The sequence below is a fragment of the Barbatula barbatula genome (genome assembly GCF_947034865.1).
Source record: "Barbatula barbatula genome assembly, chromosome: 21".
Lineage (NCBI taxonomy): Eukaryota > Metazoa > Chordata > Actinopteri > Cypriniformes > Nemacheilidae > Barbatula > Barbatula barbatula.
In genome coordinates, this window is record NC_136784.1 from 9973321 (window position 1) to 9989486 (window position 16166).

Genomic DNA, 16166 nt, shown 5'->3' on the forward strand with positions numbered 1-16166 from the left:
CTCCCTCCTAAACCTGCCTAACGCTTTTTCTCTGCTTCACTGTTGTCCGGCCCATCCTGCACATATCAATCCCTCTCTCTCTTCATATTTACAAATGTTTTCATATGCATAGCACTTTCCCAGATATTTGGAAGAATGCTTATAACCAAGCAGTTCTTGGCCACCATTGACTACCATAGTTGGAAAAATTACAATGGTAATCAAAAGAGTCCAAGAACGGTTTGCTTTTCTGCATTCTTCGAAATATCTTCAGTTGTTTTCAACTGAACAAAGAAAGACTGTTTGGTTACAAGCATTCTTCCAAACTACATTCCAGTGTTCTTCAGAACAAAGACATTTATACAGATTTGGAACAACTTGAGGGCGAGTAAATAAAGACAGATTTTTGGGTGAACTGTTCCTTTAACAAACCTTTCGATGAATATACAATTACAACAAGCAACTGGATCATCAAAACGCTTGACAAGAATAGACAATGCTTTAATAAATTTGCTAATGATGATAAAATGTCAAAACTGTTGAAACACTAAATGCACCTCCCAGCGTCGGTCTCCTTGAAGATTCCATCCTGACTTGGGCAGAGTTCACAGCTGGGAGTGATGCCGTTCTTGCAAGCGTCACAAAACCATGGTTCTGTGGAGTTCTCCGAGGCCGAGCTCATGATAGAGTCACTTTCACCATCAACACCATAGCAACCTGACAAAAACAAATGTTTAAGAAAAGCTGACCATTCAGAAATTACACACTAAACATTCATCTTAGCAGTAGTCGGCAAATTATTAAATCATCACATTACGCAAAAGTTTGAGGTTCGCTGCCATTGCTAAACATATTCCCACAAAGCTAATATTAAGGCCATTTGATCAAATGGTAGCAAGACAAATCGCATGGCCAGTGGAAGCATTTTAATGCTGTGCCTTTAATTTTCTCAGGTTGCCAATTACGCTCTGCAAATGTGCTCCATCCCACCAAAAAGGTTGGCAATCTACTTCTACTGCAGAGATAACTTTCCTGTTTCTAATACAGCAAACCAACCCCCGAGCATTGAAGAAAAGGGAAAGAGGCGAACAAATAGAAGTTCAGGTCTTTGCATACTCCACCAAAAGACCGAAATAGAAATAAATGTGCAGAAAATGCTAAAGAGTCACTACTCTCAGAGCAAAACCAAGATTATTTTGGTTAATGGTGACAAATATGGTTTGCAAATGTAGAACTTGGAAATGCTAGATATTAAAATCTGTGTTTAAGATACAAAATTCTGTTATCATTTATTTACCCTCATGTTTTTGTTAACCTATGTCTGACTCTTTCTTCGAGGAAACACAAAAGAATCAATGGTCACCAACATTCTTCAGAATATTTTCATTGGTGTTATGCGGAAGAAGGAAAGTCATACAGAACTAAAATGACAAGATGGTGGGTAAATGATGACTGCATTTTTATTTTTTAGTGAACTATCACTTTAAGAAGAATTCTAATAAATGGGGACTATTATGAGGCTTTTCTTTCTTTCATCTTGATTTTGAAGCGTAAAGTAATAAGTGCCATTACACAGTGCCTGACTGCTATCTTCTTAAAGAAAGGTATTACGGCAACAGATTGATGTGTTTTACTGGCTCGTATTTCGACCAAGAAACCAGAGCTCCCAACGATCGGTTTGATGGTTTAACTGAAGCGTCGAGCAAATCTCCAATGTACCTTTTGAACTCCGATACAAAGCTGGACCTGCTAAGCCACAGGGTGCTGGCTAATATGAGCTAAACTGGAAAAAAGTGATGACTATGGGAGAGCTTCATAATCCCAGAGGGGAAGATTATCCTTGACAAGCTCGGCAGTTTAACAGCGACCTGGGGAAAGGTGTTGACAAAATCAAGAGAAAACCTTTTAGAGTGCATCAAGATTTAACGAAGAGAGGTGCAGGGTAGATTGAAAGACTTAAACTATTTGTGCGTATGACTAAAATGTGTTCACAGAGTGGTGGCAAGTATGTGTATGGTATGTCAATGAGGAGCCGTCTAGGCCTTAATTATTTAAATGACTCTTACAAACACTTGTGAAATAAAAAACATAGATTGACCTCAGTGAAATGAATTCAAATGTGTTAATGAAGTACATCTGACAAACACTACTGAATTCATTCACGTGTATTACTAAATAAGCTTCACAAAAGAAATTGGGGGTGTACGTGCATAATTGGGTGCTTGTGCTGTAGTTCCGTCCCACTGCTAGCCTCCAGCAGCTCGTGTTTTTCCGAAAATAATCTTACAGCTGCATCTCTCTTTTATAAATTTGATCAAACTAAATACGTTTTCGGAGGTGCGAGGTTCGATCTGACCCGAGACATTTACCTTGCACGTTGCGCTCATATTCTGGTTTAACTGCTCATTGTATTCTTTATTTAGAAGTTGTGCAGTGAATTTTGCCATTTATTATCACCCTTTAAGTGCACCGATTCAGTAAAATGTCCCTAAAGCCCTATTTGGATGGTTGTTTCTCATGAGGATGACTGTAAAAGTAAATCTGCATGGCTCCAAGGTGATAAAACTCATGCATTCGGACAAACATAAATTCAAGTAGGTGTGAGGTTTGTAATCCTGCGAACCCGTTAAATGCAGTCTCACATGCTCAGAGTCACATGATACAATTTGCATGTATATAATTACAATGGAATAAAATCTATATTTTATGTTTTCTTGTTTCTTCTTTATACGCGTACCATTATACCCTTAGTTTCAAACGATCAAGTGGGGAGTGTATCAAGCACAGAAATACTACGTCATACGTCCAACTCATTTTTTAACAAGTTGATAAGCCAGCATGTTCAACAGTGTAAAGAAGTCAGAGTGCATGACAGCATGTTACCTACACTTTAAACAACCACATTGTGGTCTAACAGACTCTTAAAACTATATTTTGCGACACAACAACAGTTGTTGTTGATCAAACTAAACGGAAGTGCAGGTGCAGCGACCCAAAATCCTTTGGTAATCCTCAGATTTCATTATGCCTTGCACACAGTCAAGGCACCCAGTGCCAGAGGCAGCAAAACAACCCCAAAACATCTTTGAACCATATTTGACTGTAGGTACTGTGTTCTTATCTTTGTAGGCCTCATTCAGTTTTCGGTAAACAGTAGAATGATGTGCTTTACCAAAAAGCTCTATTTTGGTCTCATCTGTCCACAAGACGTTTTCCCAGAAGGATTTTGGCTTCCTCGAGTACATTTTGGCAAACTGTAGTCTTACTTTTTTGTGTCTGTGTCAGCAGTTGGGTCCTCCTGGGTCTCCTGCCATAGCGTTTAATTTCATTTAAATGTTGACGGACAGTTCACGCTGACACTGATGCACCCTGAGCCTGCAGGACAGCTTGAATTTTTTTGGAACTTGTTTGGGGCTGCTTATCCACCATCCGGACTATCCTGCGTTGCATCCTTTCATCATTTTTTCTCTTCCGTCCACGTCCAGGGAGACTAGCTACAGTGCCATGGGTTGCAAACTTCTTGATAATGTTGCGCACTGTGGACAAAGGAACATCTAGATCCCTGGAAATGGACTTGTAACCTTGAGATTGTTGATATTTTTCCACACCTGTTACTTGCCCCAGGTGAGTTTAAAGGAGGATCACATGCTTGAAACAATCTTATCCACAATTTTGAAAGGGTGCCAATAATTGTGTCCAGGTCATTTTGGGAGTTTTGGGTGACATTGTCAAATTAGCTTTTTTCGCTCCTTTTTGTTTTGGTCCAATACACACAAAGGGAATAAACATGTGTATAGCAAAACATGAGTTAATGCAATACTTTCCTGTGGAAAATATTTGATTTTCTGGAAAAATTTCAGGGGTGCCAACAATTTTGGCCATGACTGTATGTCCAAACAATGACTATTTTAACAAAACTGAATAACTAAAGTTGCCTTTGAGTTATTCCTTGTCAAATTATTGAGTCACCATTCAGCAGAGATGGTTTGAAAGCTTTTTTTTACGCTAAATGCTAATAATTTTTTTATCCAGATTCAAGTATATTTATTCAATAGCATAAATATTGGCACACATAGCAGGACCACAGTGAGAAACAACCAAAGTCGGGGGCAAAGGAGTGACACACAGATGAGAAAGAAAAAAGATGAGGTCTATGTAATGCAGCAGAACTGATTCACTGAAAAATTATTTTGAAAACCAGGACTCTCTCTTTCAAAAAATAAAAACAATAAAATATTTTTATAACCACCAATGCGTGAAATAAAACTTTTCCTCATTAAAGAGTGAGTGAAAAGAAATATGATGAAACAAAAAATTTAATGAGATAACATTTTAATTTTACACTCCATAATTGAATACTGTGAAGTTTGTTTTGTTTTGGGATGAAGCCACTGCGATTCAATAACAGCATCCTACCATTTCAAGAACAAAGACTCAAATTTGTCTAAATAAATAGCTATCAAACACATTACATCCTTCTCTTGTGATCATACTGTATATTATTCATTTTACTATAGGAAATAACAACATAATTGATAATTACACCAACAATCTTAAATAAAGTTGGTAGCATTTTTGGCAATTGGTTCAAAATCATGCTCCTCATAACTGCACATGAGTCCTAAGAAAGTTCTATATGGCTGTGATTTTTGCATCACAAGGCAGTTTTATGTTTATTTCACCAAGTACTAAAAGTGTTCATCAAACCTTGGACATGGGTAGTTGTAAATAAACTGCAGATGAGTCCAATTAGGTGACAGCAAAAATGAAAAATAACAATGACGATGCTAAATGTTTCAGCAAACATTTTGGCAATAATGTTTTTCAAGAGAAACCTATTCATAAAACTAAGCCTTGTAAATAGTTCCCAAACTATGAAATGTTTCAAAAGAACAGTCCTAAATCTTTTAACCAAAACAGTATGAAAATGCATGTAAAACAGTCACTTTTTCAAGTCTGTACTAGACCAAACGTGAAAGAACTGCATTCAACCACACAAAAATCATGAGAATATAAAGGTTATTTTAGTATACTAAAATGAAAAAACATTTCTGTTTATTGAAATAAAAAAGATATTGGCCTAAAAATTAAACTTATTTCAGTTTTTGTTCTGAGACAGAAATTCATTAAGGCTAAAATTATAATATAAACTTAATAAAAACAAAGTACTTGCATAGCAACATAAAACGTATAAAAACAGCCTAAATAATAAACTGACAAAATTGCAAAAAATAACTAAAATTAAGATTAAAACTGAAAAATAAAAGCTAGTTTAAAATATAAATAAAACAAAAATTGACTGCTTATAGTCAATATGTTTCTTGTACAGCTGCTTTGTAACAATGAAAATTGTAAAAAGCGCTATACAAATAAAGCTGACTTGGATGTGACATATAAACTAGCAGAGAATGTATTTGTGATCAATATAGTGAACCATCTGTTTAGTAAACCCTTGTTGATAAAGTTTAAACATTAGAAAAATGTCAGTGTAGGCACAAGTTTTCTATTTTAAAAAAGGTAAATAAACATGGTTATGGATGTGACAAAAAGGACATCGTTTTGGGGAGACGACTAATTTAGTAGGATTTCTTTAAATTAAAATACACAAACCTGAAGCAATTATCCTCCAGAAATGGAGAAGGGATGCCTCTTCACAGAACTTAAAATAATTACTTTATTTTTATTTTCATGTGTCCATTCACAAGGAATATGTACTGTTATGGATGAGACACTACTGATAATGGCACTTACCACTTAGAGAATACAAAAGCTCTGGATTCTAAGTTGTAAAAAATGTTTCTCCCTACACAAATACTTAGATTTGGGTCTAGTGCAAATTGCTTGTCCCAGTGCAATGTTGCTTGCTCCCTAAAAGAGGGTTGTGGCTTGAAGGAATGGAGCAATATTTTGAACGTAGCTGTATCTCTTCTACCCTAACACGAAATGAAGTGATGCATCAAGATGTTAAAATTGTGATGCAATAATTTACCAACAACCTAGATTCAATATGACTAATAAAAAATCTATGCGTTTTTACACCTACAAGTAAAACAAGCTCATTTTAGTAAATAAGAAAACAGATACCAAAGGTGCGGTACGTGTTAACTACAAAGTTACTCAAGACAACAAACTGAGACAAAACAGAAAACAACATAAAAACAATATTCTCAGTGGACCAAATTTTACAAAAGAAACAGCTTTTTAAGCAAGTAACCAACTTAAATGAATTGCACGTGTTTGGGGAAATAATTAACTTTACGGTCCAGAACTCATTAGAGTCTTACTGAAATCAACAGCGGCAGCATGGTAATTGGTGTTCCAATGAGTGCAAAACCATTACTGAACGATGTGATGCCTTTTATTGGGGTACGGATTTAATAAACTCACTTCATTGGATGACAGTGGCGGCCGTTACAACACAGCCAGTAAAAATCCTCTTTTTGGTTTAATGAACTACTAAAAGAAATAAAAACAACAAACAAGTTGGAGGGAGACAAAAAGATTCATAATTAGTCTGAATAGCTTTGCGGACCGGATCAAGTATATTGGTGTTTATTTTAACACTTTTTGGTTAATCTTGGATAATGAGGAGCGTGCAAATTGAGTTTGGACCCGAATGGAAATTGTGTGAGCTTTCTCTGCACTACGGTCGGTGATGAATCTCCATGCTCCTCTCTGATAGTCTTTCCCTTTAGAGTTTGAGCGAGGCCATATGTGAGGTCAGAGCCTCTGTAGACTGCCAAGCTTTAGAGTCAAGCTGTGAGACACTTATGTGCATCTAAGGATGACAGCTTGTCTCTTATCTCCAGTGCTGCTCTCGTGACCCCTTTGCTCCATTACTTTATCATTCCATTTTTCCTGGCTCCTTCCCAAGAACATAGTTTGAGTAACGCCACTGCCTAGTGGCGTTACTCAAACACTGCAACGTTAAGGAAAACTGCCACTTGAACTTTCCCTTTGCAAATAGCCAGATAAGAATCTAAATCCCTTGTTTCCACAGCCACCAATGCCCTCCACAGCTTGAATCGTGACATCCCATTTTTAACTACAGTGGTGTGCGAAAACCAGACTCATTTTATTGCATTCGAAGCTCTGAAAATCTGGCTAAAGCAGTCTGACCCAAAATAGTTGACGTGAAGGAACAGCAAATTACTGGTCTGGGAAAGGAGACACTAACAGGTCAAACCTTATTTTTGCCTTTGCGATAAGCACATTGTAGAAACTCGTCTAAAGGTCACCTTTTCATACTAGCGCACAAATTTCAAGTGAGTGTTTGTGACACGCTCCGCCCCACCTCCTGGACCAATCAGCCCCTTCCCACTGGGATGAGTGGTACCATGGAACAGCTGGGACTAGCAGGTGGCAAGTGACAGGACCAGGTCAAGAATTTTGCTCTGAAACAGCTGTCTCAGCGCTTGGATGCTGCTGGGATTCCCCATCCTGATGTGGCCCATGGGAAATGTTATTAGAATTTGGATGTTGGTTCAATTTACACCACTCTGTATTTTCTGACCTGTGTTTCTCTCTCCTTATCTTGGGTGTGTGGTTCTAGGTGATGGCCCCTGTGCGTGTGTGTGTTTGCATGTCTGTCTGTGTGCGCGTGTGTGTGTGTGTGTGTGTGTGTGTTGGTGCGTGTTGTTAAGAGGGTTTCTGTGTGTGGGTGTGTCTGAATCTGTGTGTCTGTGTCTGTCTTCTGTGAGTTGACCTTTTTTGTTTTCAATTCAATTCAATTCAATTCAATTGAATGTATATAGCGCTTTTCACAATGTGCATCGTTCCAAAGCAGCTTTACAGGGGAAATTAGAAATCGAAAAACACAAAAAAGCTGAAAAGATGTGTCTCTAATCTAGATTTAAATTGGGAGAGTGTGTCTGATCCACGAACAGTGTCGGGAAGGCTATTCCAGGGGTTAGGTGCTACGTATGAGAAAGCTCGATCCCCTTTGGTGGATTTAGTTATTCTAGGTGTTATCAAAATTTCTGAGTTTTGAGATCTTAGAGAGCGTGATGGGTTGTAGTGTGATAGAAGCTCTGATAGGTAGGTAGGGGCTAAACTGTTTAAGGCTTTATAAGTGATTAAAAGAACTTTAAAGTCAATACTATACTTAATGGGTAGCCAGTGAAGGGTTGATAACACTGGGGTCATGTGATCGTATTTTCTGGACCTGGTTAGAACTCTGGCAGCTGCATTCTGAACTAACTGTAGTTTGTTTATTGATGATGCAGGACAACCACTAAGTAGCGCATTACAGTAGTCAAGTCTTGAGGTCACAAATGCATGAATAAGCTTCTCTGCGTCAGCAACACACAGAATATTTCTTAATTTGACAACATTTGAGATGTGATTTCGAAATGACAGGTTGCTGTCTAATATAAGGCCTATATACTGCATTTACTGTATTTGTTGGAGTAACAGTACATCCTTCAACTTGCAGGTTATTATCCGAAATATTCTCTTTACTTGTCTTTGGTCCGATAAGTAATATTTATGTTTCATTAGAATTTAAAAGAAGGAAATTAAAAGTCATCTAATGTTTTATATCTTCAATGCACTCTGCCAATTTGGATAGCTGGGAGGAATCATCTGGTCTTATTGAGATATATAGCTGAGTATTATGTGCATAGCAGTGGAAGCGAATTCCATGTTTTTTAATAATGTTTCCATGGGGCAGCATGTATATGGAGAATAGCAAGGGTCCTAGAACCGATCCCTGAGGTAATGCATAATTTACTTGCGTTAGATTTGATGATTCCCCATTTAAATGGACAAATTGATGTCTGTCTGATAAGTAAAATCTGAACCATTGTAGTGCCTGTCCCTCAATACCTGTATAATTGTACAAGCAATCTAGAAGTATTTTATGGTCTACAGTATCGAACGCAGCACTAAGGTCAATCAGGACTAGGAGTGAGATGTTACCTTTATCTGATGGTATAAGCAGGTCGTTTGAAATTTTAATTAATTTTTTGACAGGTAAGGGAGATTTGAAATCGGTCTATAGTTTCCTAGTTCTTTGGGGTTCAAGTTTGGTTTCTTGATAAGAGGCTTAATGACGGCCTTCTTAAAGTGTCCTGGGACATGGCCTAGATTAATTGACGAGTTCATAATGTTATACATGGGCTCAATTGCAATGGGTAGTAACTCTTTTAATAATTTAGTTGGTATTGGGTCTAATAAGCAAGTTGTAGGTTGTAAGTTGTAGATGTTGCAATAAGTTTAATTAAATCTTCCTGTTTTGTAGGTGAAAAACACTGCTGCCTTTTTTGGGGGCAATGTCTGGTACTAATTCAAAGGACAGACTTGGAGGTTGAGTTTTTACTATTTTGTCTCATATGTTTTGGATTTACTCTGTTAAAAATGTCATGAATTCATTGCTACCAAGGTGCGGCGGAATAACCAGGTCAGATGATGTCTATTTATTTGTTAATTTAGCAACTGTGCTAATTAAAAACCTTGGATTGTTTTTTTTTTGTTTCTATCAGGTTACGGAGGTGCTCAGCCTTTGCTGCGTTTAGTGCCTTTTTATAACAGTTTGCACAATTTTAAAGACCTCTACTTGGGTTTGTTTCCATTTGCGCTCCAGTTTACGTTTTTCTCTTAAGGTCGCGAGTGGTGCTATTGCACCATGGTGCTATGTTTTTCTCATTGATCTTTTTTGACTTCATAGGTGCGACAGCTTCTAATGTATTAGAGAAAATATAACCTTATATAGTTAGACTTGTATAACCTTATGTGTTTTCTTGTACAGCTGCTTTGTAACAATGAAAATTGTTGACTTTTTTTAGAAAATGAACGATTGTTTCACTAGATAAGACCCTTATTCATCGTATCATTTAAAGCCCTTTGAAGCTGCAATGAAACTGTCATTTTGACCTTCAACCGTTTGTGGAGTCCATTGAAGTCCACTATATGGAGCACAATCCTGGGATGTTTTTATCAAAAACCTTAATTTCTTTTCGACTAAAGAAAAAAATACATAAACACCTTGGATGACAACAGGGGTGAGTAAATTATCATGAAAATATGTTGAAAGTGAATAATTTCTTTAATAAAAATTAAGATTAAAAAACTATAAAAACTTTTTAGTTGGCAAGTTGTAGAATTGCTTGAGCCTTATTATTGTCATATAAAACAATATATAATAATGGAAATATAAACTAAATTCATAAAAGTTTATACAATACACACAGTCAAATAGTATAACAAAAATTTGAGGTAACATCATCTGGAAATCTAAGCAAGATTCAACTTTTAATATCCATTGCAGTGGTAAAGACCCTTTGGAAAATGCTTCAAGCAATGTAATTTTATGCTGGAAATACCTGCTGTAGTGCTCTGCATGCATATATTATCTTAGCCTGCCCCCTTTTAACCAGTAGCCACTGTTGTGTGCTGTGATGAAGGGACGTAAATGCAAGTACTGTGAAGAAGTAATTAACTTGATGAAATTAACAGATGAAATCTGTTGAGCAAGCAGGTAACCAAGTAGTCATTTAGCAGACACTTTTAGTGACTTGCTTACAGGGACAATCCCCCAGAGAAACCTGGAGTCATATGCCTTGCTCAAGGACACTGTTCATTACTATTCCTTACGGGACTCGAAACAACATCCTTCTGATTAAAAGCACTAAGCTTTTGCTACTAGACCACAGTACATAAAACTGACACAGCTTCTGTTGCTTATGCGACACATATGCAGAAACACTCTTCAGGTTGTAACTAATGTTCGAGCGAATTCAGAGTAAAACATCCAGGATCTATTTTTTGTTTAAATACGTAAAAAATATAAAACTATTTTAATAAAATAGTTCGGCTGTAACATACACAAAACCATATAAATAATCTCTGACACGAGCAGAAGAGTCTCAATGTCTTTCTGCGTGTGTCAAACTACACATGTGATGCTCCTTCAAATCAGCAGTATAACAGCACAAAAACAAGCGGTAAATAAATAATTAAAGAAAGAAATCAGTGAGTAATTGAAAATTAGTGGTGACACATCGATCCAGTCCGCTTGGCCGCCGTTAAGCGGACCTGTCTGAATGAGACGCCCGCCGCTAAGAGACGGTTTAAAGAGTAATTGATTTTTGTTTCCATTGAGACACGGTCGCAAAGAGCTAATAATGTGGGATGATGAAGATCACTCTCCCTTCAGTATCTATTCTCCTCACTCTGTCTTGACAATGCAATCCTGTGTAAAAACCAGCTGCAAGCATGCGGCGTACGATCAGTGCTGCTTCAAAACAAACTCGGTAACAACTGAAAAATTGTTTAAGCTTTTACTCTAATCTCAATTAAAATTCCTTTCCTAATCTATCAAAAAAGTTTTGAGAAAGCACTAGAATCGGAGAAACGGAATATTAAAATGCATTCTATAACTAATTTTTCCGAACTTTGTGCAAGCATTTGAGATCAATATTTGAGCTGAGTCCTCGGTGTCAGGCAGCAGAGTTTGGGATTTTACCTTCATGCACGGTCACGCCACAGTTGTCACACTGGATGATCTCATCCGCATCTTCGCTGTTGTCTCCAAGACATACGCAGCAGATAAGGATGTGCTCCATCCTCTGGGAGCTCCAAGTCTGGGGCCGCTCAATCAATGAGTCCTGAGGAAGCAAGGAATAATTTAGCAAGCTAACTAGCAATTTCTCCTAAAACTAGTAAAAAACTAGGTTTTAGATCAGTTTGAAAAAAATTGGGACACAAAAGCACGCCAGCTCTGAGATTGAAAAATTGATTACCCAATCCAATAATCAGAATTTCTCAGATAAAACAATTATTTTTGTATGAGCAATCTGATGTTGTACAATTTTCTGAATGCTCAGTATTTATTTTCACAAAATAAGAGAATTCAATTTATCTGCTTTGTATACAACTAAACTTTTTTGGACAAATTTGCTTTAAATGAAAGGAGCAGCAATGTACTGACACAAAAACACAGCTTATGCAGATCTTGCAAGTTAGAGTATTAAAGGGATAGTTCACGCAAAACTCTTAATAATTTTACCTTACACACCTTCGAGTAATGTGTATAAATGTCTTTATTCTGATGAACACAAAGAAAGATATTTGGAGGAACGCATATAACCATACAGTTCTTGGACCCGATTGACTACCATAGTAGGAAAAATGCGTACAATGGTAGTCCAAAGTGCCTCAAAACAATTTGATTTCCTACATTCTTCAGAATATATTTTTTGTTTTCAACATAAAAAAGACATGCATAAAAAATATATGTCTTGGTATGGTAGTCAATGGTGGCCAAGAACTATTTGGTTTCGAACATTCTTCCAAATATCTTTCTCTGTTTTCTTTAACACAAAGAAATGTATACAGATTTGGAATATGTTGAGGGTGAGAACATTATGACAGAATTAACATTTTTGGGTGAACTTTTCCATTAGGCAGATCTTGCAAGGAAAAGTATTAAGCAGTGATGAGAGCCGTTAAAGATCCTGGAACTAGTAGCCAGTGTCAAATAAACCAACGGCTAGGAGCAATACTGCCACAGAAAGTTAAAAAGAAATCACAAAATATAAAGAATTATTAACTAACAGGAAAAAAAATCATCATCCTTTACTAAAAACTGAGCTTGTGACCTTGTGCTCAACAGGGAGATTTTCTCAGCTATAAGTGGCCTGCAAAGACTGGTTAAAAATATGTTTGAGATATGTTATCAGGAGATGTTACCTCATTGCCCTTCCCATGCGATGTGCTGTGACTGTCATTGGTCTCCTCTTCATCGAACGCCCCAGTGCTCTTGCCTGATTTTTTCTTTGGCTTCTTCCCTTCCCCTTCGCTATCGCTGCTACTGGATTCATTTTCATTCTCGTCTTCATCATCATCGTCGTCATCATCGTCATCAATGTCATCTTCATCACTACCCCCATGCTCGTCTACCTCACTTCCTCCTTTCTCTTTGCCTGATGTCTTGCCTTTCTTTTTCCCTGCAGTGGGCCTCCAGTCATTGTCATCCTCGCTGTCATAATCATCCATTTCGTTCAGCTCCTCCATCGTTGTGAAGTCCAGCATGGGCCGGTTCCGCCGCAGGTTCCATTTTTTAGGCTCTGTGGGGCCTTCCTCGGCTGTGCCACTACCGTTCGGTTCAGACTCTGAGAATTTTTCTGCTTTTCTGCGGTTCCTGGAGGTTCCTTCTGTTTCTTTGCTGTTGATCTCATCTGAGAATGACAGTTCCTTGGCTTTCTCCTCTTCCTCTGTGTCTTCGTTTAAATCTTTGGCCTCCTCTTCATCTATGCCCTCCTCATTAGCAGACCCAACGGCATCCGAGTCGCTTTCAGAGCCCGCAGCACTGTCCTTTGAACCGTCCTCATCGCTTCCATTCCCAGTACCGTCTGAACCTATCAAAAATGGATTAGAGATCAGCATCATTACCAGCACATAGGGTTTTTTGTTCAGAATATAAAACATTTAACCTGATGCAAAATATAAAATTTAAATAAATGTAAATATCTATATATGTAGTTGTAATGAATAGCATTGTAAGTTATTTATGCAATTTAATACAACGTTTGACAATGATTTATTGTCCAATCAAAATAATGTGACACTGTACGTTTTAGTTCTCAACAGAAAGTTTCTCATAGAGAGCAACTTCTAGACCCAAAGGGGTCAAAGTGTTAGAATTTCATTATCGGCTGCAATCTGTAGACAGGGGCTTGATGGGATAGCTTTATGTTAACCTCCAGTCTGCCATGGTGATATGAAACCGTTGCTTATGTGACTCCAGTGTAAAGTAATGCATTGCAGGAGGTTTTATCAACCAAGGCAACAGCGATGAAGGTCTCATCTCCACCGCAGCAGCTGTTTCCATGACAGGTGAGAAAACCCAAGCAGGGGGCAAGTCTAAAATGGCTTTCTGCAGTATGAACAAATATCCCAAAAGTTCTAATAGTAACGATAGTAACTACAAATAAGTGGATCCATTTGATAAGAAGAAAGAATTGAGGAAAAATAGATTACCTGACGCATCTCCAACTTCAAAATCACTGTCGTCTGAGCTATCATAATCCAAAGCATCCAGCAAAGAGTCGGCCAAAGGCTTTACCTGTCGCCGTTTTGACCCACGATCCACTTAAGAAAAAACACGTTGTTATTACCGTTAAACTTTTAAATACGTAAACTGATCATATTGTTACCCAGCCAAGAAATACAGCAGTCAGATATAAATAACAAAAAAATTTAAATAATTGCATAACATAAAATACAAGTAGAGAAAGTATAAAGAAAAAATAATTGAAAACACACCATAAAATAATTATATCACGAAATGATCAAGACTAAAATGTTTGGAATATGCTTATTTTGGTTTCAGTTACATGCTTTCTCTCACAAACCTATAGCTCTGCTTCAGAAGATATTTATTAACCCCTTCATGTCATTTATATTACTTTAATGATGGGTGAGCGTGATTTTTGGAGTTCACCATTTTGACTCTCATAACACACGACAACCTTTTATAGTATTTCATGATAATTCACTCGCCCGCGTATCATACTCACACACATACATGTCTGTGTGTGTATTTATTCCGTCGAAAACAAATGGAGGATTTAGAGGAAAGGTTTCCAGGGTTCTTATTCATATTAAGCACTTAAACGGGGGTCCAACTTTCAGTTTCATTGCAGCTTCAATAGGCTCTAGTTGTCTAGTAACGATTGGTCATTTTCCAGGAAAACTAAATTATATATATTTTTTTAAACATACATATACTCTGCCTCTGAAGTCCTCCAGGATGCCTCAATTTGATTTCGACAAAAGAAATAAACACACAGGCGGCTTGTATGACATGGGTGAGTGAATTATAATCACATTTTTATTTTACAGTGAACTACTCCTTTAATATAAAATGTTTTGTTTGTGTTTAAATGAAAAGTTATACACATGTGTGATTGTGTGAGTGTGAGTAAACTACAGGTATTCTTTTAAGTTTGGGACTGCTTATCACAAACCCTGATGAAATCTGTTTATACCATACTTACCAAATTATTAGATTGCAAACAATGCAGATTAAAGGAACATGACATGATCAAACTGTAAACATTTGCCTCACACTTGCAAGCACAACCTCTTGAATTTAACTGTATTTAAGTCCACAATTATTAGAATAAATTGCAATTGATGTTGTTGGAGTCAGATTGTAGATTTGATTTTGGGACCTAACGTTAGTGAGCTTTCAACTAAGGCAGTGGTGTTTTAGCATTAGTGGACATAGAAGTACAAGTCTCTCACACACACGCACGCACAAAAACACACAAACACACACAACGTTCCCTAAAACACCGCAAACATTTATGATGCCCAATATAATGCTGTCTTGGTGAACAGATTTATATATTCTAATACACTGCCTCTTAATGTGAGCTAAGGTTACCTAAAGTAGCCAGTTTTTAGAGAGAAGACTCGTGGCGCCCTTTAATCTCACACTAAATGTTAAACGTTTAATCTTACTGACGTGTCTTTGACATATGCAGTGTTTTATGCTTATAAAACTGAAGGATGGGGTGAACTTCACATCAGTTAGCCAGCATGCTAAAGCACCAATAGCCTCTTGATACCATCTATTCATGTTTACGACATCATTTTACAACTCGCGTTGTCAATTCTAAAGATGAAACAGCTGTACTCTTTCGTTTCTTGTTCAATATGTATAATATAACATCAATAGCTACTCACTTTATGGGTTTTTGCGTTTGGATAGCTTGGACAAAGGTACAACGAACGCCTCCTCAGATCATGTTCTGCGTATTACGTCGGCGATATTGCGTATTACGTGTACACATTTAGCTGACGTTTAGCACGCAGAAACCATAGCAACCCCTGCATCACTTTGAGCAGCGATACAGCCAAAGCCACTAGATGGAAAGCCTACAACCTTTACACAAAAAAGGGTAACGGCTAATGCTAACGCCCTGGCATTAGCGGAACGAAAAGGAGACCAGCTAGTTTTTTGAATGGACGTGAATGGGTTTTGTTAGCTGTCAGGGACTCTTACATCTTCCAATAATAAGAGTATCTCTGATGCAGCTGATGTTTTGGAGTAGCTACTATGGGATTTTCACATTCACAAAACCTTTTTTTTTGTCATCGAAAGAACACATTACATATTAACCTAATAATGTATGTATACTTTTTATATTCCTTAGCTTGATTCCAAGCCTTCTGTTTAT

The 16166-nt window shown here is 37.3% G+C and overlaps 1 protein-coding gene across 5 annotated transcripts in view; it reads right to left on the bottom strand.

The window, feature by feature from the left end:
- Window positions 1-15797, bottom strand: part of phf14 (PHD finger protein 14) — a 66741-nt gene extending 50944 nt beyond the window's left edge. For all 5 annotated transcript variants that reach the window (XR_013788138.1, XR_013788139.1, XM_079484602.1 and 2 more), the window contains exons 1-5: window positions 15673-15797; window positions 13960-14070; window positions 12670-13337; window positions 11444-11585; window positions 537-696 (exon numbers count right to left, since the gene is read on the bottom strand). Coding sequence is in view for 3 of the 5 variants with exons in the window: in XM_079484602.1 (XP_079340728.1) it covers window positions 537-696; window positions 11444-11585; window positions 12670-13337; window positions 13960-14070; window position 15673 (1082 nt within the window). In the remaining 2 variants the exon portion in view is untranslated. The remainder of the gene's footprint in view (window positions 1-536; window positions 697-11443; window positions 11586-12669; window positions 13338-13959; window positions 14071-15672) is intronic.
- Between the last annotated feature and the right edge of the window lie 369 nt (window positions 15798-16166).